This window comes from Thalassophryne amazonica, chromosome 1 (genome assembly GCF_902500255.1).
Source record: "Thalassophryne amazonica chromosome 1, fThaAma1.1, whole genome shotgun sequence".
Taxonomy (NCBI): Eukaryota; Metazoa; Chordata; class Actinopteri; order Batrachoidiformes; family Batrachoididae; genus Thalassophryne; species Thalassophryne amazonica.
The window spans coordinates 108,867,422-108,890,705 of NC_047103.1; the positions used below are offsets into that span (position 1 = coordinate 108,867,422).

Sequence of the window (23,284 nt, forward strand, 5' to 3'; positions counted from 1 at the left end):
AAAGATTTCACAGATCATGTTCAACAAGCTGATGTAATTATCAGCCATCCAGACTTTGGTCAGAAGCATTGTCAAAGATAGGTAAATTTGGTTCTTTTTGTTCTGTGTAGGTTGTTTTCATTGTCAAATGTCTACAATATTTCTGTATCAATTGCAGATGTTCTGCAGCAGGACCAGTGGAATGAGGTGAACCCTAGACAGCCAAGACTGCTGAGATCTGTAAAGAATCAATTTGTCAGCAATCGCTGTGTCAACACATTCATATGACTTGGGTTGTTCTGGACAACAAAACAATCAGTAAAAACTCAGCATTCCAGATTTTGGGAGTTTATGGGGGAATTGCACAGGACGATTGATGGCCGTCACACTCGGATTGATGATAAACTCTATTGCAAGATATGCTTCAACAAGGAGGCATCCAAAGAGGAGGGTCAGCTAACTAGGGTGTAGCCCTGGCAGAAAACACCGGAACTGGGAACTTCTTTAACCACGCTAATGCAGTACATCCAAAGGCAAATATCAAGAAGTCTGAAAGCCAGTCACAGAAGATCACCTCGTGGCTCAACAGTGACAAAAAAAAAATAATAATAATAATAAGATAGAGCCATAAGTGACTGAGTTCAATCATGACCTGGCACTGTGGTTATGCAGGTACCTCCTACCCTTTGATCTTGTAGAATGCTCAGGCTTCACACACCTAAACAGCAACAACTTTAACTTCCATCTGCCTAGTTCAAGAGCTCTTGCCACAACAGCACTGTGTGACATGTATGACTCAGTGAGAAAGTCGGTGGAAGAGAAACTCACCAACATTAGCAGTGCTACAATACTCATGGATGGATGGACTGACAAGCATCCGTACTTTGCAGTGAGAGTGAATACAGTTATAGATTGGAAACTTGCGTTGTTTACGATGGATGTGAATCCTGAGTTTGAATCATCATGTATGGGGTGTGTTGGCCCATTTCCTACCCCACCATCATCAAGTGATGATGTTCGACTCCACTGATGGGGCTTCTGCAATGCTGAAATTATCCTGCCTCTTAGGACATCAAAGGAACACTTGCTTGGCACACTCGATCCATAATCTCCTTATGAAAGATGGGTTTGATGAAAAAGAAGTACCTGAACTGGTTGCAACCATAAAGAAGGACATAGTGAAGACTCTATACTTCAAAGTACATACAGTATGTTGAAACAGGAAACAGGTATAGTCAAGGAGAAGCAAGTACTGGAGAGTGTTGCTGAAGAGATCACTGAAGATGAAGCCATCCCTGTACTAGATCCAGATGAAGGAAAATGACTTGAGCAAAATAAGCAAAGCACAACACAAAATGATAAGAATACCTATGTTAGAGCTTGTACATTTATAGACTAAGTTTTGAAAATTTCTCTGTTGCAGACTGATGAACATTCCACCGCCACTGTACACTGAAAGTGGATGTTCCCACAAGGTGGAATAGTGCGCTTAGGATGATCACAAGCATCCTTGATTTGGTGTCAGAAGTAAACGAAGCCCTACAAAAGGCTGAAAAGCACGACATGGCCCTACTTGACGAGGATGTGGAGACACTGAAGGAGATTCAAGCGTTCCTTAATCCATTCCTGGAATTTACTCTTGTTCTGAGGTATATATTTATACAGATACTGTTGTTCTTATTTCCAATGTATTCAGTTTCCATGATCAATAAGTAATGATTGTCTATTTTTGTCATCAGTGAGGTGGCTCAAAACCTATCAGTTGTCCCACTGATTCACTCAAAGATCAGGTAGCTGTGTGAGACTGGCAGTGATTCCCAACAAATGAAAAGCTGAAAAATAGAATCCTGCAAAACCCGGACAAGCGAATCCCCATGACCCAGTTGGTGAAAGCCAGTGTCTGCTTTGACCCATCAGTGAGGGATATAGCCTTGACCAAGGAAGAAGCTACACAACATATCAAGAAACTACTCAGTAACATTCAGACTTCAAGGTACTACCAATGCGTGCCATTATCATAAGTAATGAAATTTATTAAATTTCAACCATGTAGGATTTATTAAAAAAGCATTACTTATCTAGTGATCTTGTTTTATAGTTAGGGTTGCATTGTGATTGTGTTTTACAGGTTCTGTGACTCCGTGCTGGGCAACATGACATGTCATGCAGAGGAAGCTGTCACAACTGCTACTCAGGGGGATGCAAAGCCTGTCAGCAGTGTGAAAAAGCTGCGGATGTCTTGGCTGGAGGATGCCAGAGACAGCGGGGCATCTGCTGTGGAGTCTCGAGAACAACAACTGCAAGGAGAACTCAACAGGTACTTGTTGACCTCAACAACTGCTGAAACCTCTTTGGAGTTTTGGAAGGACAATCAAAAATACTTTCCATTGTTGTCATCTTTGGCTAGAGTGTATCTTTGTATATCAGCAGGCAGCGTGCCTGTGGAATTCCCTTTCAGTGCCGCAGGTGTTCTTCTAAATGGGAGAAGATCCAGCCTGGCGCCATCCAAATGCAATATGATGTGCATTATTCATAACTACAACAAAGTGTAGGAAGTACAGTGTGCATGATTGTCTTGGCTAATGAAATACTGTATATTTGCTTTCTTTCTTTTAATAGAAAGAGACTATCAGTGGCTGAGAAACTTGTAGATAGCATTAAGACTATACATCTGAATAAAATCGGATGGAGGATAAAATTGGTCACTCGGGAGGAGCTCGGAGTCCAGTCGCTGCTCCTCTATGTCGAAAGGAGCCAGCTGAGGTGGCTTGGGCACCTTTTTCGGATGCCCCCTGGACGCCTCGCTGGAGAGGTGTTCCGGGCATGTCCCTTCAGGAGGAGGCCCCGGGGAAAACCCAGGACACGCCGGAGGGACTTCCTGAAGAGCATGGGGGTCAAAGGTCCCAAACTCAGAAAGGCCCTGAAAGATCTGGCTGAGGAAGCTAAGCAGGGAAGCTTCTGGCTTTGGGTGAGAAGGACCAGGTGGGCCTAAAGCCACCTGGTCCTAAGGACCCTAAGGCCCTGGTCAACAAGTTGCTATATTACGTCCTTAGGGTCAGCTGCAGGGGACAGCAGAGAGACATTCCTGCCATTGCGCCACCACGTGAGATGTTCTAGGATTAACACAGCAAAACAGCAATGAAGGTTGATGACCCTGCAGCTACCCGCAACTGCGCCGTCGGAGGTGTGGCAAGCAGCATTGCTCAGCAGGCAATCACTTGCCTGTGCTACCATCTACTGAAGTGTGTAAATCGAGATGTGCACACTATAAGAGTGTGTAACCATAGTCTATAAATTTGCTTTGCAGTATGGTTTTTGTGTATACTACACTAACTGGTGCCAGTTTTCTCATGCACGGGTGAACTTTCAGTAAAAAGTGAGCCCAGCAGGGCAAAAAAGTAAGATGTGTGCAGAGCTTTCAGGCCGAAAAACATAGAAGCTGTATTATGAGTACATGTTGTTGCATTGTGCAATGCTTTTAATTTATGTGGCCCATATTTACACATTACACCAGGAGTCACCAACCCGGCTCCTGGAGGGCACCTGCCCTGCATGTTATCAAAATGTATGTATGTGTATTAAAATTATGGGTCTGTTAGTGACATCGGACTAGCTGCCAGAGAACATTTTTGTAACCTCTCTGCTTCTCTGTTGATTTACTGCTCATGAAGTAATGCCTTAGGCACTGTCATTTCCGGCCGACTCTTTCGTTCTCTCAGAGGTGCCGATGCGGGGAACCCAGGATCTGAGAGGTTGATGCTGCATGCTAAAAATTGGACAAGAACTTACCTGGCTTCAGCCAATGACATCTGCAACACTCAAAAGAAATCAAGAACTGAAACTGTGGACTCCGTTCCAAGACAAACTCTGTACAATTTGCTAACTGACTTTGTTTTTTCTTCATTTTTTGTAAAATTTAGAATGGCTCAAGCAGTGGGTCATCCCTCAGACTGGTCTGATTGAGGTTTATTCCTCAAGCATTTTGGAGGGTGTTTTTCTTTACCACTGTCTCCTGTGTGATTGCTTGGGGGTTGGTATGGGTTAGAGTTTACCCATTTGAAGTACCTTGAGGCAGCTTTGTTGTGATGTGGTGCTATATAAATAAACAGAATTAAAATTAATGTTGGATGCTTACATTATTACATCCACCAAGGATGTAATAAAATCATCTGTGTTTACTCGTATTTGTTTGTCTGCTAGCAAGATTACAACAAAACTACTGCATGGATTTTGACGAAATTTCTGCCACAGATAGATATTACACCAAAGAAGACCCCATTAAATTTTGGAGGTGAGCCGGATCTGGATTCTGGATAACAATTTCACTTTACTCGTATATAGGCCTTGAAGGATTAACTTCAAAACTACTTCACAGATTCTCACCAAATTTGCAACACAGACCGATATTAGGGCATGGAAGACTCCACTGCATTTTGCAGGTGATCCAGATGCAGATTCTGGTTTATGATTCCACTTTATATAGGCACTGAAGGATTACATCGAAACGTCGTCACAGATTCTGACCAAATTTGCATCACAGATACATATTACACCATGGAGGACTACATTCAATTATGTAAGTGATCTGGACTCTGGATCACAATTTCACTTTATATAGGCTTTGAAGGATTACATTAAAACTACTTCATGGATTCTCACCAAATTTGCAGCCCAAATAAATATTAGGGCATGGAAGACTCCACTGAATTTTGGACGTGATCCGGATCCGGGTTGGCGGACGTCAGAAATCTGATTGGGCTTGTTTGACTTTGCACACAGAAACAAAATTATTTCACAAAACCATACAACCATGAGAGTTAAATTATCTTTCTTTTTGCTCAATAACAGCCTGAAGTTGTTTGTTGTAATTTTCAACCAAGACCAGCCTATTCTTTGGTAAATCTCTCAAGCTCTTCCAGATGACAGTCTACTGACAGGGACCTTGGTGTTCAGTTCACCTCACTGATGTTCAAAGAGATTCAAGTCAGGGCTTTGTGCAAGCCAGTTACTAACATTCACTCCTGGTGAAGAGCTACCTCTTGTGGAGGCAGCTCTTCTCCAGGAGTGACATATATTTTTGTATGTTTGTTGTCATGAGTCGTGTTAAGCAATTCAGATTAACTGGAGCTGTTGATTTTGTGTTAAAAGCGGGCAGATATGATAAGCTGTTGCTTATTTCTGCTCATTTTAATTCATGATGAATGCTGTTGAATGCATTTGCCTTTTGAATGAATTAAATAAATAAATAAAAGTGATGACCCAGGCCGAGTTTTGATGCTAACTGCCTGAGGTTTTCTTTCAAAATCTTAACGAATCCTTCTTCATGATTCTGTCCACCTTGAGGAGATTCCCACTTCCAGATCTACTTACAGTGAGGAAAATAAGTATTTGAACATGCTGTGATTTTGCAAGTTCTCCCACTTAGAAATCATGGAGGGGTCTGAAATTTTCATCTTAGGTGTATGTCCACTGTGAGAGACATAATCAAAAAATAATAATCCGGAAATCACTATGTATGATTTTTTAAATAATTTATTTGTATGTTGCTGCTGCAAATAAGTATTTGAACACCTGTGAAAATCAATGTCAATATTTGGTACAGTAGCCTTTGTTTGCAATTACAGAGGTCAAACATTTCCTGTAGTTTTTCACCAGGTTTGCACACACTGCAGCAGGGATTTTGGTCCACTTCTCCATATAGATCTTCTACAAATCTTTCAGGTTTGTTGTTTCAGCTCCCTCCAAAGATTTTCTATTGAGTTCAGGTCTGGAGACTGGCCAGGCCACTCCAGGACCTTGAAATGCTTCTTACGGAGCCCCTCCTTAGTTGCCCTGGCTGTGTGTTTGGGGTCATTGTCATGCTGGAAGACCCAGCCATGACCCATCTTCAATGCTCTTAATGAGGGAAGAAGGTTGTTTGCCAAAATCTCGCAATACATGACCCCATCCATCCTCCCTTCAATACAGTGCAGTTGTCCTGTCCCCTTTGCAGAAGAGCACCCCCAGAGTATGATGTTTCCACCCCCATGCTTCACGGTTGGGATAGTTTTCTTGGGGTTGTTCTCATCCTCTAAACATGGTAAGTGGAGTTGATGCCAAAAAGCTCTATTCTGGTCTCATCTGACCACATGACCTTCTCCCATGCCTCCTCTGGATCATCCAGATGGTCACTGGTGAACTTCAAATGGGCCTGGACATGTGCTGGCTTGAGCAGAGGGACCTTGCTGCCCTGCAGAATTTTAAACCATGACAGCATCATGTGTTACTAATGTAATCTTTGTGACTGTGGTCCCAGCTCTCTTCAGGTCATTGACCAGGTCCTCCTGTGTAGTTCTGAGCTTTCTCAGTATCATCCTTACCCCACAAAGTGAGATCTTGCATGGAATCCCAGACCGAGGGAGATTGACAGTCATCTTTTGTTTCTTCCACTTTTTAATAAATAATCATAACAGTTGTCTTCTACCAAGCTGCTTACCTGTTGTCCTGTAGTCCATCCCAACCTTGTGCAGGTCTACAGTTTTGTCCCTGGTGTCCTTAGACAGCTCTTTGGTCTTGCTATGGTGGACAGGTTGGAGTGTGATTGATTGTCTGTGTGAACAGGTGTCTTTTATACAGGTAACAAGTTCAAACATGTGCAATTAATACAGGTAAAGAGTGCAGAATAAGAGGGCATCTTAAAGAAAAATTAACAGGTCTGTGTGAGCCAGAATTCTTGCAGGTTGGTAGGTGTTCAAATACTTATTTGCAGCAGTAACATACAAATAAATTCATTCATTCATTTTTTCATTCATCTTCTACCGCTTAGTCCAGTTAAGGGTCGCGGGGAGCTGGAGCCTATCCCAGCAGTCATAAAGTCATAAATAAAAAAAAAAATAAATAAAAAAATCATACATTATGATTTCTGCATTTTTTTTTAGATTATGTCTCTCACAGTGGACATGTGCCTAAGATGAAAATTTCAGACCCCTCCATGATTTCTAAGTGGGAGAACTTGCAAAATCGCAGGGTGTTCAAATACTTATTTTCCTCACTGTAAGCATTCCCACAGCATATTTCCACTGCTGTGTTTCACTGTGGAAACTGTGTACTTTGGAATAAACACCTCTCCCTTCTTTCTCCAAATACAAGAAATTTCTCTATGGCAAAAGAACTCTAGTTTCATCTCATCTGACCAAATGACACGCTTCCAGTATGCACAATCTTTCTCTAGGTTGTCCTTGGCATACTTCAGTCTGGCTTGAAGGTGTCTCTTCTGCAGAAGTGATGTTTTTCTTGGTCTGCAACCTCACAATCCCTTTCTGTCAAGGGCTCTATTGACGGCCCTCTCTGAGGCTACAATTCCCAACCTGGCTCATCCCATCCTGTCCATGACTGATGCCGAGGACCTGATTGATGCATTTATTGCTTCTAGACTGGACTACTGCAACATTCCAGTTTCTGGTTTATCGCAGTCCAGCATTAGGGCTCTCCAACTGTTCAAATGCTGCTGCCAGACTTCTGACAGGAAGCAGAACGTTTGACCACATTACACCCATTTTGGCATCTCTTCACTGGCTTCCTGTCCCTGTGAGATCAGATTTTAAGGTTCTGTTTCTAACCTATAAAATTATTCACAGACTAGCGCCTCCCTACTTAACTGACCTGCTTAAACCCTACAGTCCAGACGCTGCGTTCTCAGGGTGCAGGACTACTTTGTGTCCCTAGGGCGAATAAAAAGCCTGTGGATCATAGAGCTTTCTCTTATCATGCCCCTGTTCTGTGGAATTTCCTGTATGTTGTTTTGTAAATTGTGTAGGTAGCATGGCCAAAGCAGAGGGTCACCCCTTTGAGTCTGGTCTACTGGAGGTTTCTAACTGAAATCATCAGAGGGTGTTTTTCTTTACCACTGTCACCTGTGTGCTTGCTCTGGGAGTTGGTAAGGTTAGACCTTAATTGTGTGAAGCACTTCAAGTCAACTTTGTTGTGATTTGGCACTACATAAATGAAAAATTAAAATAGGCTAAGTCATTCAACAGTGTCTTTCCAGAGTCTATGAAATCTTTCGCTTCCCACCTCTCCCAGGCTCGATGAACTTCTTGATGATACTTCGCACACTTGGACACATTGTGATAACTACTCCTGCTTGTTAAGCATCAACAATTCTTTTTCTCAAGTCTAAATTGATTTTTACCCAAGGCCATCAAATATGGCCATCAGGTATTGCGAACGCTTTTCATTTGTTCGTCCATGCTCACCATAAGTCCAGCCCTATTACTGCCAGACTTAAAATTCTAAATTGGGACACAAACCTTGGACAAATTCAAAGACTGCTAACCCTGATGTATTTTAAGATGTTAAAATGCCGCATTCTGTTTCAATCTCATCCATTTTGTTTTTTAGTGACAGCCAATCAAATAGAGCTGCACCGGGACGTCAGTCGTTGGTCTGTTCAAAACCATTTCATTTTGTGTGCTTATATAAGTTTCTTATATATTATGTAAAACCCAGTGAGAAATAAACACTTCTAAAACTGAAAACACTGTTTTTGGAACTCAATAACACCTCTGACTGTATTCACAAGACATTTCACAGAGGTTAGCATGGTGACTTCACTTCCCTGTGTAGGTACTTGCTAACAGCTTAGTTTTTGGTATATTATGTAAAAGCTAGCAAGAAATAAACACTTCTAAAACTAAAAACGCTGTTTTTGTAACCTAATAACACCTCTGCAGTCATTTACAAGACATTTTTGGACGTTGGCTTGCACGCCAACTCAAAGCTAACTTCCTATGGCGTTAAATTTTTCATTAATAACTACAAATGCACAGAGTGTGATCTACAAATATTCCTTGATTATTACATCAACAAATTATTTGATTTGAACTTTTATAAACTGTACGTAAGATAATAGGATCTGAGTAATTAATTAAACTGCAAATTATAAAGAACACAATGCTCATGTGGCTGAGGGTATATTAGCATTGCATTATATTTGTTTTGGAATGATACTTTCTCAAGTGACAGCTCAAAAACTGCCTGAACTTTTTAAACTATGTCTATAATGGACAATAACCCTGAATTTTAACCGATTTTACAAGCTAGATAAAGCACATTGTATAATGGCTGAGTGGATCCTTGACATCTGATTGATGCTTTGTATGTCACGTGACATGGATTATTCGTCCCATTTGTGTTGCATTGCATTTAGAGTGCGATTTGGCTCCATTTAGAGTGCAAATTTGGTTCCATACATTTGATACCATTGCGCACACACACACACAAAACAAATCAATTGTGCTGTAAGCTGTTTGACATGAATTTCTTTCGCTGTATTGAGGAAGTACACAGTCTTTTTTTGGTAGCACATGTGCGCACAAGAGCCATCCATCTTGTGTGAGCACGCACGATCACACAAGCCTGACAGCACTTAGCTTTAAAACAAACATGGGAGTTTGTTTAGCTGATGGACGATGATTTGATGCACGACCTGGCGGACTTCATCGGCAGAATTATTTTTGGACACCTATTTAAAATTTGTGTTGGACTGTTGATGTCAAAGCAGCAATGATGCACCAAAGCTGGATTTCTAGCTCCGTTCCTTAGTATTATTCAAGTTATGCTGCCACGTGTGTTTTGACCTTCTGCCTGTTTATCTCGACCACGCTAATCGCCTCATGATTTTGATCTGTTTGCTGTTTTTGGACTGCCTCTCTGTGTACCGGACCCCACTGATTAATTCAGTAAACATCTCTTTGAACCTGAGCTACTGTGTCGAGTCCTGCATTTGTCTCCAGCCATTCCTGCTAAACAAGCTTGATAAAAATGAGGCAAAGCCAAGCTGATGGAACATACCATTCAACAAGGCTTCACCTCGAGTGGTATGTTCCATCTTTCACCTCATGAATTATTCGTACCATTGAACTCATAAACATTCATTATTTCTATATCATTGCACAACAGAGGTTGGTCCTGTGGTTCAACAAAAAGGCCCATACTAAAGGGGGATAATCATTTTAACACTGGGATTTCTTGCAAAATAATTTTATTTCTGTGTGCCAAGAAAAATAACACAAGCATCCAAAATAAAACTAGAATATTTAGAAATGCTGTGTTGAAAACTCCTGGATTCCTGAAAAAACATCAAATTTCATGCCAGAGTAGAGGAAGGGGGTGGCACCAATAATGCTGTCTTCATCTTTCACACACACATACATACAGTAGTGTTCAGAATAATAGTAGTGTTATGTGACTAAAAAGATTAATCCAGGTTTTGAGTATATTTCTTATTGTTACATGGGAAACAAGGTACTAGTAGATTCAGTAAATTCTCACAAATCCAACAAGACCAAGCATTCGTGATATGCACACTCTTAAGGCTATGAAATTGGGCTATTAGTAAAAAAAAATAGAAAAGGGGGTGTTCACAATAATAGTAGCATCTGCTGTTGACGCTACAAACTCAAATCTATTATGTTCAAACTGCTTTTTTAGCTATCCTGTGAATCACTAAACTAGTATTTAGTTGCATAACCACAGTTTTTCATGATTTCTTCACATCTGCAAGGCATTCATTTTGTTGGTTTGGAACCAAGATTTTGCTCGCTTACTAGTGCACTTGGGGTCATTGTCTTGTTGAAACACCAATTTCAAGGGCATGTCCTCTTCAGAATAAGGCAACATGACCTCTTCAAGTATTCTGACATGTCCAAACTGATCCATGATACCTAGTATGCAATATATAGGCCCAACACCATAGTAGGAGAAACATGCCCATATCATGATGCTTGCACCACCATGCTTCACTGTCTTCACTGTGAACTGTGGCTTGAATTCAGAGTTTGGGGGTCGTCTCACAAACTGTCTGCGGCCCTTGGACCCAAAAAGAACAATTTTACTCTCATCAGTCCACAAAATATTCCTCCATTTCTCTTTAGGCCAGTTGATGTGTTCTTTGGCAAATTGTAACCTCTTCTGCACGTCTTTTATTTAACAAAGGGACTTTGCGGGCGATTTTTGCAAATAAATTAGCTTCACACGGGCGTCTTCTAACTGTCACAGCACTTACAGGTAACTCCAGACTATCTTTGATCATCCTGGAGCTGATCAATAGGTGAGCCTTTGCCATTCTGGTTATTCTTCTATCCATTTTGATGGTTGTTTTCCATTTTCTTCCATCCGTCTCTGGTTTTTTTTTGGCCATTTTAAAAAATTGGAGATCATTGCAGATGAACAGCCTATAATTTTTTGCACCTGCGTATACGTTTTCCCCTCTCCAATCAACTTTTTAATCAAACTACGCTGTTCTTCCAAACAATGTCTTGAACGTCCCATTTTCCTCAGGCTTTCAAAGAGAAAAGCATGTTCAACAGGTGCTGGCTTCATCCTTAAATAGGGGACACCGGATTCACACCTGTTTGTTCCACAAAACTGATGAACTCACTGACTGAATGCCACACTACTATTATTGTGAACACCCCCTTTTATACTTTTTTTTTTTTTTTTTTACAAATAGCCCAATTTCATAGACGTAAGAGCGTGCATATCAGACCAATGTTTGGTCTTGTCGGATTTGTGAGAATCTACTGGTACCTTGTTTCCCATGTAACAATAAGAAATATACTCAAAACTTGGATTAATCTTTTTAGTCACATAGCACTATTATTATTCTGAACACTACTGCACACACACACACACACACACACACACACACACATATATATATGTAAGTCCCTTCGGCTGCTCCCTTGTTTGTACTTGGGGTCACCACAGCAAATCCAAGGTGGATCTGCATGTTGAATTGGCACAGGTTTTACGCCGGATGCCCTTCCTGACGCAACTCCACATTACATACAGAAATGTAGCAGGGCAGGGGTGGGATTTGAACCCGGAACCTTCTGCACTGAAACCAAGCGCATTAACCACTTGGCCACCACCCCTGCTTTTATATATATATATATATATATATATATATATATATATATATATATATATATACACGAGGTGTATTAGATAAGAAAGCGACACTTTTATTTTTTTTTTTAACTATATGGATTTGAATGACGTGCGATTACACAAATCATGCTTGAACCCTCATGCGCATGCGTGAGTTTTTTCACGCGCGTCGGTGACGTCATTTCCCTGTGGGCAGGCCTTGAGTGAGATGTGGTCCAGCCTTCTCGGCTGAATTCCTTTGTTTCACACGCTGCTCGAGACGGCACGCGTTGCTTTATCAAAATTTTTTCTGGACCTGTGAGGAATATCCGAGTGGACACTATTCGAGAAATTTAGCTGGTTTTCGGTGAAAAGTTTAACGGCTGATGAGAGATTATGGGGTGTTTCTGTCGCTGTAAGGACTTCCCACGGAGCCGGATGTCGCACAGCGCTTCCAGGCGCCGTTGTCGGCCTGTTTCGAGCTGAAAACATCGTAATTTAAGGCTTAATTCACCCAGGACGTCGTGAGAGAACAGAGAAGATTCAGAAGAGGCCGGCATGAGGACTTTATGCAGACATTCCACTGTTTAAGGACATTTTGTAATGAAAGACGTGCGCGCAAATCTGTAAATCTGTGTGCGCCGCGACAGGAAAAACACCTCCGTGTTGAAAACCATTTGTAAAATTCAGGCGGCTTTTGATGGCTTTCAACAAGTGAGTAACTGAGAAATTGTTTAACAGCTTGGGCATGTTCCAACTTGCCCGTTAAGGTTTCCAAAGGAGGTGTTTTTCCTGTCGCGACCCCCCGCGGTCGGGTCCGGCCCGACATGCGACTCTGCCCGCAAGTTCTTTCATTACAAAATGTCCGTTAACAATGGAATGTCCGAATTGTCACGTCCCGGCCGTTTCCAGGCTTCAGCCCATATGTCCCTTCTTCATTTAGTTCTGTTCCTTTGGCATCAGCCTCGTTTTGTTAATTACCTTTTTCTTCATGTGGGGTTTTTTTCCATGTTCTGATTTTTGCTTAGTCACTTTCTTCCTTTGTTACTTTTCACCTCAGTTATGTCTTAGTCTTGTTTTGTTATTGCCTCTTTCTTCACGTTTATTCAATGTTCTCATATTGCTTTGTCACTTTCTTTCTTTGTTACTTTACAGCTATGTTTTAGTTCCATTCTAGTTTATCCACAGTCTGTTTTTATGTTTAAGCATTTAGTGTTTGTTTGCTTATGTTACTGTTCTCTCTTCTGTTAAGTATTTGGGTATTTTTGGTTTTGGTTTTCAGTTTTGTTTTCTTGTAGTTCTTCTGTCTGTTCTTAGTAGGTTTATTGTATTAATTCCCATGATTCACTTATCACATTCCTGTATGCTTTTCAGTTGTGTTCAAGTTAGGGTGGTTTTCTTTGTACTATCTCTTATTGTCATGTTTGTATCTGATCACCTTTCTCTTGCTCCTGCTTGTCAGTCTCTCATTGTTTCCACAGTCTTTTCCGGATCACTGCACTCTCTGTTCTGCACCTGCACTTTGTCCTCTCAGTCAGCCACGCCCCTTCATCTGTCATTCTCTTGCCCATTTGTCACCACCCTTCTGCATCATTGGCCTCTTAGCTGTCACCTGACCACACCCCCCTTTCCAGGCCTTTCCTCCTCCACGTGCACCTCATTTCCTGATTAACACCTGTCCCTCTTTAACCTGCGTCTGTTCACTTCTTCCCCGCTCGTTCGTTGATTCACTCACTTACCAGCCTCTTGTGTCGTTCTTGTTTTGCCTAGCCTTGTTTTTGGACTCTGTTTTGTGTTCTGGATCCTGTTTTTTGCCTCTGCTCTGACATACCTGTTTGCTCGTGTTTTGACCTTGCTTGTTCTTTGGACCACGTCTTTTGCTTAATCCTTGTCAAGTACTTTTGCTCCGTGGACTGCCTTGCTGTTAACGATCCCTAGCCTGAATAAACCACCCTTTAAGTATATTTCCTTTTGTCGAGCCTGCATTTGTGTCCTGCCCTCGTCCAGTCCTGACACGAATAAACTCCTCATGCCGACTTCTTCTGAAAGTTCTCTGTTCTCTGACGACTTCCTGGGTCAACAGAGCCTGAAATGTGGAAGTTTTCAACTTGAAACGGCGAGACGCTGCCGCCTCGAAGCGCAGATCGCCGTCAGGCGCTGTGGGCCGTTCTTAAAGCAACACTACCAGACCAAAATCTCTCATCAGCCATTAAAATTTTTACCGAAAACCAGCTGAATTTATTGAATGGTGTCCACTCAGTTGTGCCTTACAGCTTTTGAAAAAATTTTTAGCAAACAAAGCAGCAGTCTCTGAGCCATTCCTAAACAATGAAAAATCGAAGAGAGGGTGGGCCACTCCTCACTCAAAGACTGCCCACAGGCGAATGACGTAACCGACAGGCGTGAAAAAACTCTCGCATGCCCACGAGGGTTCAAGCATGTCTGATGTAATCACACGTGATTCAAATCCATATGGTTTTTGAAAAAAATAATAAGGTTGGATACTTTTCTAACAGACCTCGTATACATATATATATATATATATATATGTATATATATATATATATATACACACGAGGGCTGTCCATAAAGTATAGGTCCTTTTTATTTTTTTCAAAAACGATATGGATTTGAATCACGTGCAATTACATCAGCCAACCTTGAACCCTCGTGGGCATGCGTGAGTTTTTTCACGCCTGTCGGTTGCGTCATTCGCCTGTGGGCAGGCTTTGAATGAGCACTGGTCCACCCCTCTCGTCGGAATTCCTTTGTCTGAGAACTTGCTGAGAGACTGCTGCTTTGCTTGATCAAAATTTGTTCAGAAAATGTGAGACACATCCAAGTGGACACCATTCGAGAAATTCATATGGTTTTCTGTGAAAATTTTAACGGCTGATGAGAGATTAAGGAGTGTTACTATCGCTTTAGGGACAGCCCACGGCGCCAGACGGCACGCCGCGCCCCAAGCCGCCGTCGTCAGCCTGTTTCAAGCTTAAAACTTCCAAATTTAAGCCTCTGTTGATCCAGGCCGCCTGAATCTTTTGAATGGTTTCCAATACGGAGGTGTTTTTCTGTGCCGCCGCGCGATGAGCGGCTGCGTGCCGACGTGCGTCCGTCCGCACGTCTTTCATTACAAAATCTCCTTTAACAGTGGAATGTCCGGATAAACTGCTGATCCCGACCTCTTCTGAAACTTCTCTGCTCTCTCACAACATCCTGGATGAACAGAGGCTTAAATTTGGAAGTTTTCAGCTTGAAACAGGCTGACGACGGCAGCTCGGGCCGCGGCGCGCCGTCTGGCGCCGTGGGCTGTCCTTAAAGCGATAGTAACTCTCCTTAATCTCTCATCAGCCGTTAAAATTTTCACAGAAAACCATATGAATTTCTCAAATGGTGTCCACTTGGATGTGTCTCACAGTTTCTGAAAAAATTTTGATCAAGCAAAGTGGCAGTCTCTCAGCAAGTTCTCAGACAAAGGAATTCCGAAGGGAGGGGTGGACCAGTGCTCACTCAAAGCCTGCCCACAGGCGAATGACGCAACCGACAGGCGTGAAAAAACTCACACATGCGCACGAGGGTTCAAGGTTGGCTGATGTAATCGCACGTGATTCAAATCCATATAGTTTTTGAAAAAAATAAAAAGGTACAATAATTTTCTCACAGACCTCGTATACACACACACACACACACACACACACACACACACACACACACACACAGTGAGGAAAATAAGTATTTGAACACCCTGCGATTCTGCAAGTTCTCCCACTTAGAAATCATGGTGGGGTCTGAAATTTTCATATTAGGTGCATGTCCACTGTGAGAGACATAATCTAAAAAACATCAGGAAATCACAACGTATAATTTTTTAATAATTTATTTATATATTACTGTTGCAAATAAGTATTTGATCCTCTACCATCCAGCAAGAATTCTGGCTCACACAGACCTGTTAATTTTTCTTTAAGATGCCCTCTTATTCTGCACTCTTTACCTGTATTAACTGCACCTGTTTGAACTTGTTACCTGTATAAAAGACACCTGTTCACACAATCAATCACACTCCAACCTGTCCACCATAGCCAAGACAAAAGAGCTGTTTAAGGACACCAGGGACAAAACTGTACACCTGCACAAGGCTGGGATGGACTACAGGACAACAGGTAAGCAGTTTGGTAGAAGACAACTGTTATGATTATTTATTAGAAAGCGGAAGAAACAAAAGATGACTGTCAATCTCCCTCGATCTGGGATTCCATGCAAGATCTCACTTTGTGGGTTAAGGATGATTCTGAGAAAGCTCACAACTACACAGGAGGACCTGGTCAATGGCCTGAAGAGAGCACAGACCATAGTCACAAAGATTACATTAGTAACACATGATGCTGTCATAGTTTAAAATCCTGCAGGGCAGCAAGGTCCCTCTGCTCAAGCCAGCACATGTCCAGGCCCATTTGAAGTTCACCAGTGACCATCTGGATGATCTAGAGGAGGCATGGGTGAAGGTCATGTGGTCAGATGAGACCAGAATAGAGCTTTTTGGAATCAACTCCACTTACCATGTTTAGAGGATGAGAACAACCCCAAGAAAACCATCCCAACCGTGAGGCATGGGGGTGGAAACATCATACTCTGGGGGTGCTCTTCTGCAAAGGGGACAGGACGACTGCACTGTATTGAAGGGAGGATGGATGGGGTCATGTATTGCGAGATTTTGGCAAACAACCTCCTTCTCTCAGTAAGAGCATTGAAGATGGGTCATGGCTGGGTCTTCCAGCATGACAATGACCCCAAACACACAGCCAGGGCAACTAAGGAGGGGCTCCGTAAGAAGCATTTCAAGGTCCTGGAGTGGCCTGGCCAGTCTCCAGACCTGAACTCAATAGAAAATCTTTGGAGGGAGCTGAAACAACAAACCTGAAAGATTTGGAGAAGATCTGTATGGAGGAGTGGACCAAAATCCCTGCTGCAGTGTGTGCAAACCTGGTGAAAAACTACAGGAAACATTTGACCTCTGTAATTGCAGACAAAGGCTACTGTACGAAATATTAACAATGATTTTCACAGGTGTTGAAATACTTATTTGCAGCAGCAACATACAAATAAATTGTTAAAAAAAAATCATACATTGTGATTTCAGGATTTTTTTTTTTTAGATTATGTCTCACACACACACACACACACACACACACACACACACACACACACACACACACACACACACACACACACACACACACACACACACCTATACTTAATTTACCACAACTTACCATGATGGCCTGTGGTGGGCTGGTTCCACTGACATCTACCATGATGTCATCATATTTATCAAAATTGATACCACATTCATAGTGGGCAAAAACAGAGTCCTCATCATCAGGGAGACTTGGGGGAACATAAGTGACCTTTGGTCCTATGGGCAACAGTTATAAGACAGATGTCATGACATGAAACAATCACAATAAAGCAAATTTGGTTATTACAGATATTAACAATACTCACGATCACCACTGTCTGCAAGATTTTTTCCTGGCATGTTATCTTCTCCTACAAATACAAATAAACTTAAAAAACTGTTTATTTTAAGAATCAGTATAACAAAGAATATAAATGAATAAGAATATGAAGTGCAGAACCTTCTGCAAAAAGTTCCTCATCTTTTCCCCGATAACCTGCAGTATGAAACAAAATGGTAATTATGACATATCACAATAAGACAAGTTGAATAAATAACCACTGCTTTACCTCCTCCAAAGGCTCCCCTGCTGCCCTGGTGACCTTCAAAAATACAAATTGTTACTGGAGATTTTCAGAACTTGTTATAATGCATTTATAAACACCACCAGCCAATGAAAAAAGGGAGAAAAATACCATTCCTCTCTAACAGCCATTCCTATAGTGTGGGCCTCAACCCACCAGGATGTCATGAAGTACTGCAGGGCTCCAGACTTTTTTTTTTTTTTTTTTTTTTTAAGTAGGAGCACTGCCACCACACAAAACCTCACAAAACAAAATTTTAGGAACATAAATGGAAGTACACACACACACACACACACACATCCGCCTACCCGCCCTGGAAATAAATTAGCTCCCTCAGCCATTTCTGCAGAAATGCCTTTTTCTTGAGATTACAATATATTTAAATATTACATTTACATGTGGAAAAACAATAACTTGGAAGATAAGACTGGTAATTTTTCAGCAAGTTTTGGCAAAGATAATAACCTATTGTGCATCCAGAAAGTATTCACGGCGCTTCACTCCTTCCACATTTTGTTACGTTACAGCCTTATTCCAAAATGTAGCTAATTTATTTTTTCCCCTCATAATTCTACTCACAAAACCCCATAAGGACAATATAAATAAAGTTGGGTTTTTTGCACATTTATTAAAAAAAAAAACCCAAAAAACAAAAAACAAAAAGAAAAATCACATGTACCCAAGCATTCGCATCTTCTGCTCAATACTTTGTTGATGTACCTTTGGCAGCAATTACAGGCTCATGTCTTCTTGAATATGATGCCACAAGTTTGGTGAACCTCTTTTTGGAAGTTTTGCCCATTCCTCTTTGCAGCACCTCTCAACCTCCATCAGGTCGGATGGGGAGTGTCAGTGCACAGCCATTTTCAGATCTCTCCAGAGATGTTCAATTGGATTCAGGTCTGGGCTCTGGCTGGGCCACTCAAGGACATTCCCACAGCATGAGGCTGCCACCACCATGCTTCACTGTAGGGATGGTGCCTGGTTTCCTCCAAACATGATGCCTGGCATTCAGACCAATCATTGTCTCATCAGACCAGAGATGTTTCTCATGGTCTGAGAGTCCTTCAGGTGCCTCCAGGTGGGCTGCCATGTGCCTTTTACTAAAGGAGTGGCTTCTCTCTGACCACTCTACCATAACAAGCCTGATTGGTGGATTACTGCAGTACTCCGATTGCCCAGTTCTGTATCCTTCCCCAGATTTGTGCCTCAAGAAAATCCTGTCTCAGAAGTCTACAGACAACTCCTTTGCCTTCATGCTTGGTTTGTGCTCTGACATGCACCGTCAGCTGTGGGCCCTTAAATGTGGACAGCTGTGTGTCTTTCCAAATCATGTCTAATCAACTGAATTTACCCCAGGTGGACTCCATTTAAGATGTAGAAACATCTCAAGGATGATTAGTGGAAACAGGATGCACCTGACCTCAATTTGGAGCTTCATGGCAAAGGTCAGTCTTGTATAAAGTACCTCAAAGTGATATCTGAGTGAAAGTACAAGTATCTTACCATAAAATTACTTTGATAAAAGTTAAAGTCTCCTTTAAAAAAATGGGATGAGTGAGCAACAGGTGGCAAATGGCAACTTTTACACAGCTGTAAAAGTTGCCATTCTTTCTCCTGGATCACACAAACACTTTTTTGTTAAACACAACAGGCAGGCTCTTGTGAAACAGTCATTTGTAGCTACACAGTTGTGCCAAATCTAAGGGAAAGTATTTTAAAAAATGCAAACACCACCACCAACCACTGCAAAGTAGGGCTGGGGGTTTGATTTGGATTCTTAAGATTCAGAATCAATGATTTCAATTAGATCCTATCCAATATCGATTTGGGTTTTTTGAAAAACCATTTTAAAAACATTTTTTGAGCTACTACTTCACAAAATGTGGCTCTCAAAATGCAGGCAGTAGTGTTTCAGAGAGTTATAAATTAAAACATTTTAAGGGGTAAAATGGCCCCAGCTTTCCCCTCAAGCCTGCAGTGCGCTGTGCGGCAAGCTGCAGCAGCAACGGGGGGAAAGTTCTCCCAAGTTCCCCTGCAGCAGGGGAACTTGGGAGAACTTTTCTCCAGCAACAGAACACAGCTATGGGAAAAGTTCATGCACTCTCCCACAGAAGCACGTGAGGGGAAAAAGAAAAGAAAAAAAAAACTGCGTGAATTAAACGGTGGATGACTCTTTTCTTACCCACAACAACAGAATCCCGGGAGCCATGATTGACATCTTTTAATTGCTTTGACAGAGGCTGATGAATAAATTGTGGAGGCGCTGTTTTTAAACCAGAACCAGCACATCCACAATCAATGTAGAGAAGTGATAATTTTTCCATTTGAAACAGCCATGCTGGCAAGTTTTCTCAGTGGAATGCGGTGCACTCCGGCTGTAGAGGACTGATACCTGCTCGCTGTACAGCTGCGCTCCTGCTTTCACAGGCATTGCCCAATCAAATTTCTTCTACATTTATATTCTGGTAACTGATAGCGAAGGTGTTTAAAGGAAATGTATCATTGTAAAAGTATACATTTTATTGAGGAAATGTAGTTAAGCAAAAGTTGCCAGCAATGTAAATAACAAAGCACAGATATGTCAAAATTCGACTTATGTACAGTAACGAAGTATTTCTATTTTGTTACATTACGTTACACTGGCAAAAGCTATTATGTACATGTGATTTTTTTGATTGCATAAATCTATCAAAAAAAAAAAAATCACATAATCATACAGTATTATTGAGTGTAGAATTTTGAGGGAAAAAAATTAGTTCCATCCATTTTGGAATAAAGCTGTAACAAAGTGCTGTGAATACTTTCTGGATGCATTGTGTATCAGCTGAATTTAGATGGTTATTAAAAGTTGCTGTGGCATAAAATAATTGTCATATTACTGGTGAATGTAGCAAGAAACCTATATTTAAACTGCACTGATGTGTGTGAAATAAACCAGATGCAGAACCACTCAAATTTGAAATATTTTATCAGTGGAGAACACGTAGGTTCCCTTATGAGCCCACTGCAGGATTTAAATGATCATACAATTAACTCAGGTCAGCAATTTGTATCTATGCTTTACAGCCCAATTCCACAAGGCGCCATTCTATTATGATCACCCACGATTAGGGATGGTATTGGTAAGATTTTAATCATTATTGACTGCATTATCAAGCCGATAATGGCTTATCGAACCAATTCTTTATCGATTCCCTTATCAATACTTGTTGTGAATTTTCTGTGTAGTAAAAGTAGGCTTTACAGGTTTTCTATGTCAACATTTTAGTGAGTCTTAAGTAAATAAATATGAAATTGGTCACTGGATCCTAGATCTCTGAACATAAATAGAAACTCGGACTGCAAGCAGTCATGGACGGGCCCTCGCATCCCCGCCTCCCCGGGCCAGCACAATTTCAAGAGGGTCCTCGTCGTATGAATTTTAGTCGTTGCCCAGTGGTGCAAGAGACTTTTTTGTATGTCTGTGCAAGTCACACGTGTACCAATTTTCATCTCCCTACTCCAAAAAAAAAAAAAAAAAAAACCCTATGGGGAGGGGTTCTTGAAAGTTGCAAGGGGGCACTATAGAGGCATTTTGCCCCATCCATGGGTGATGTCCCAATCACACGTAAGAAGTTGTCATTCTTGACCTGTGCATCGATTTTCACGATGATATGACAAAATTAAAGCCAAAGGAAGAACGTAATTTCATGGTGAAGGGTCGATATTGGCACCCCACCACACGGACGCCATTACTCATAGCTTCACAGCGATCATCATGTACATTCACCAACTTGTTCTGCATGTTTTAGAAGTGGAATGAAGTTGATGGGGTTAACTATGTGACATCAGTACTTGTTAAAGTATAAATAGGACATTCCTGTTACCACTGGGGGGGCACTATGAGTTAGGTGGGAAGTTAATATATGCGGATGTTCAGGGCAGAGCCCTCATCATGTCCAGCAAATCTGAAGGATAAAGTGTACTAAATTTTAAGATGATTGGATGAAATCCCTAGGATGAGTTCATTCAAATGTAAGTAGTGGAAATGACCAAAAACTGCAAAAATTAGCTCAAAATCGAAACAATATCAAAATGGCCGACTTCCTGTCTACATTTCATTATGACGTTAAGAGACTTTGTGCGTCAAAGCGTGGTAAATGTGTACCGAATTTCATGAGGCTATGACAAAAAAAACAAAACCAAACAAACAAACAATGGGGAGGCTGTTTTGAATATTTGTAGGGGGCGATATTTCATCATTTCTCTGCGAGCATGTGCGCGACCCCCGAGATATCATTTCAGATCCAGCCAAACGACTTTGCAAAGTTTGGTGAGTTTTTGAGCATGGGAGAGAGCCGAAACTGAAGCTTGAAAAGTGGAAAGAATAATAAATTATAAATAAATAATAATAATAAACCGTTATAATATTGTCCTACTTGGGTCCAATACATAATAATAATAATAATAGTAAAAATGATAAACAGCACAATTACAAAAGGGTCCTCGTAGGACTTTGTCCTACTCGGGCCCAAATAATAAACAGCACGATTTCAAGAGGGTCCTTGTCAGATGACTTTTCAGTCATAGTCGCTCGGGCCCTAATAAAATCTGTACTTTTGTGGATGGAGGACAATTCTCATTTCTTGCCCGCAACAAGACAAGAATCCCAGTTAGTCACTTTAATCAACACAAATGTGACTCATGATTGACATCTTTAAATGGCTTTGAGGGGGTAATTTAGAAATTGTGGACCTGCCGCTACTGAAAAGGAGCGAAGCAGAGAACTAGTGAAGCAGCGGGTCACAGCACTGCTTCGTTGCTTCAAGCAGAAACAGCGGGTCTGCAACCAACATAGAGAATGATCATTTTACCAATACATACTGTTGTGTGGGCCGCTGAAGAGGAGGTACTGCTGGCCCACCACCACCAGAGGGCGCCCTGCCTGGAGTGCGGGCTCCAGGCACCAGAGGGCGCTGCCGCCGACGAAGGCTGCCAGGGTGACAGCTGTCACCCATTACTGGACACAGCTGACTGCACTCAGGACGGAGGTATATCAGCAGGACAGCGTCTCCACCTCAGTGCCGAGATATCGCCTTGAGATTAAGGTAACCTTCTCTGCAAGCTCATATTGAAGACTCTGATAAACCTTGGTAAACCTTTTCAGGACAGCTGACTACAGAAAGCTACTTGCTTGGATAAGTACTCACCTTTCCTGCTTCATTGTAACAAGAGGTGGAGGCGGCTTCTCCCCTCTCTGTCTACTGGGTGCTGTCGCACCCATACCTGTGTGTTTGTGCTCTTTCCCGCCAGCAGTACCGGATCCGACGAGCGGAGGCAGTGGCCACCTGGGAATTCGGGACTTGGCGGTTCCAGTACTTCTGGGGTTCGGTGGCAGAGGAAATCTGGGTGGTTCCGGTTCGACTAGGACGGACGCCTCCTACCTTCGAGCCTGCCCACACGACACCAGCAGATTTCGGCTTCAAACTCCAAATTATTAATTGTTGTATTGGTTGTGCTCTTTTCACAACAGTAAAACTTGTTATTCACCTTTCTCCATTGTCCGTTCATTGCGCCCCCTGTTGTGGGTCCGTGTACCTACACTTTCACAACAGGATATCTCGGCCAGCGTCATGGACCCCGAGGGGCG

At 41.8% G+C, this 23,284-nt stretch overlaps 1 protein-coding gene across 1 annotated transcript in view; it reads right to left on the reverse strand.

Annotated features, from left to right (window-relative positions):
- ddx4 (DEAD (Asp-Glu-Ala-Asp) box polypeptide 4) overlaps positions 1-17,666 on the reverse strand; it is a 129,578-nt gene extending 111,912 nt beyond the window's left edge. The window contains exons 1-4 of the mRNA XM_034173259.1: positions 17,638-17,666; positions 17,529-17,564; positions 17,395-17,439; positions 17,163-17,305 (exon numbers count right to left, since the gene is read on the reverse strand). Coding sequence (XP_034029150.1) covers positions 17,163-17,305; positions 17,395-17,428 — 177 coding nt within the window. The 5' untranslated portion in view covers positions 17,429-17,439; positions 17,529-17,564; positions 17,638-17,666. The remainder of the gene's footprint in view (positions 1-17,162; positions 17,306-17,394; positions 17,440-17,528; positions 17,565-17,637) is intronic.
- Between the last annotated feature and the right edge of the window lie 5,618 nt (positions 17,667-23,284).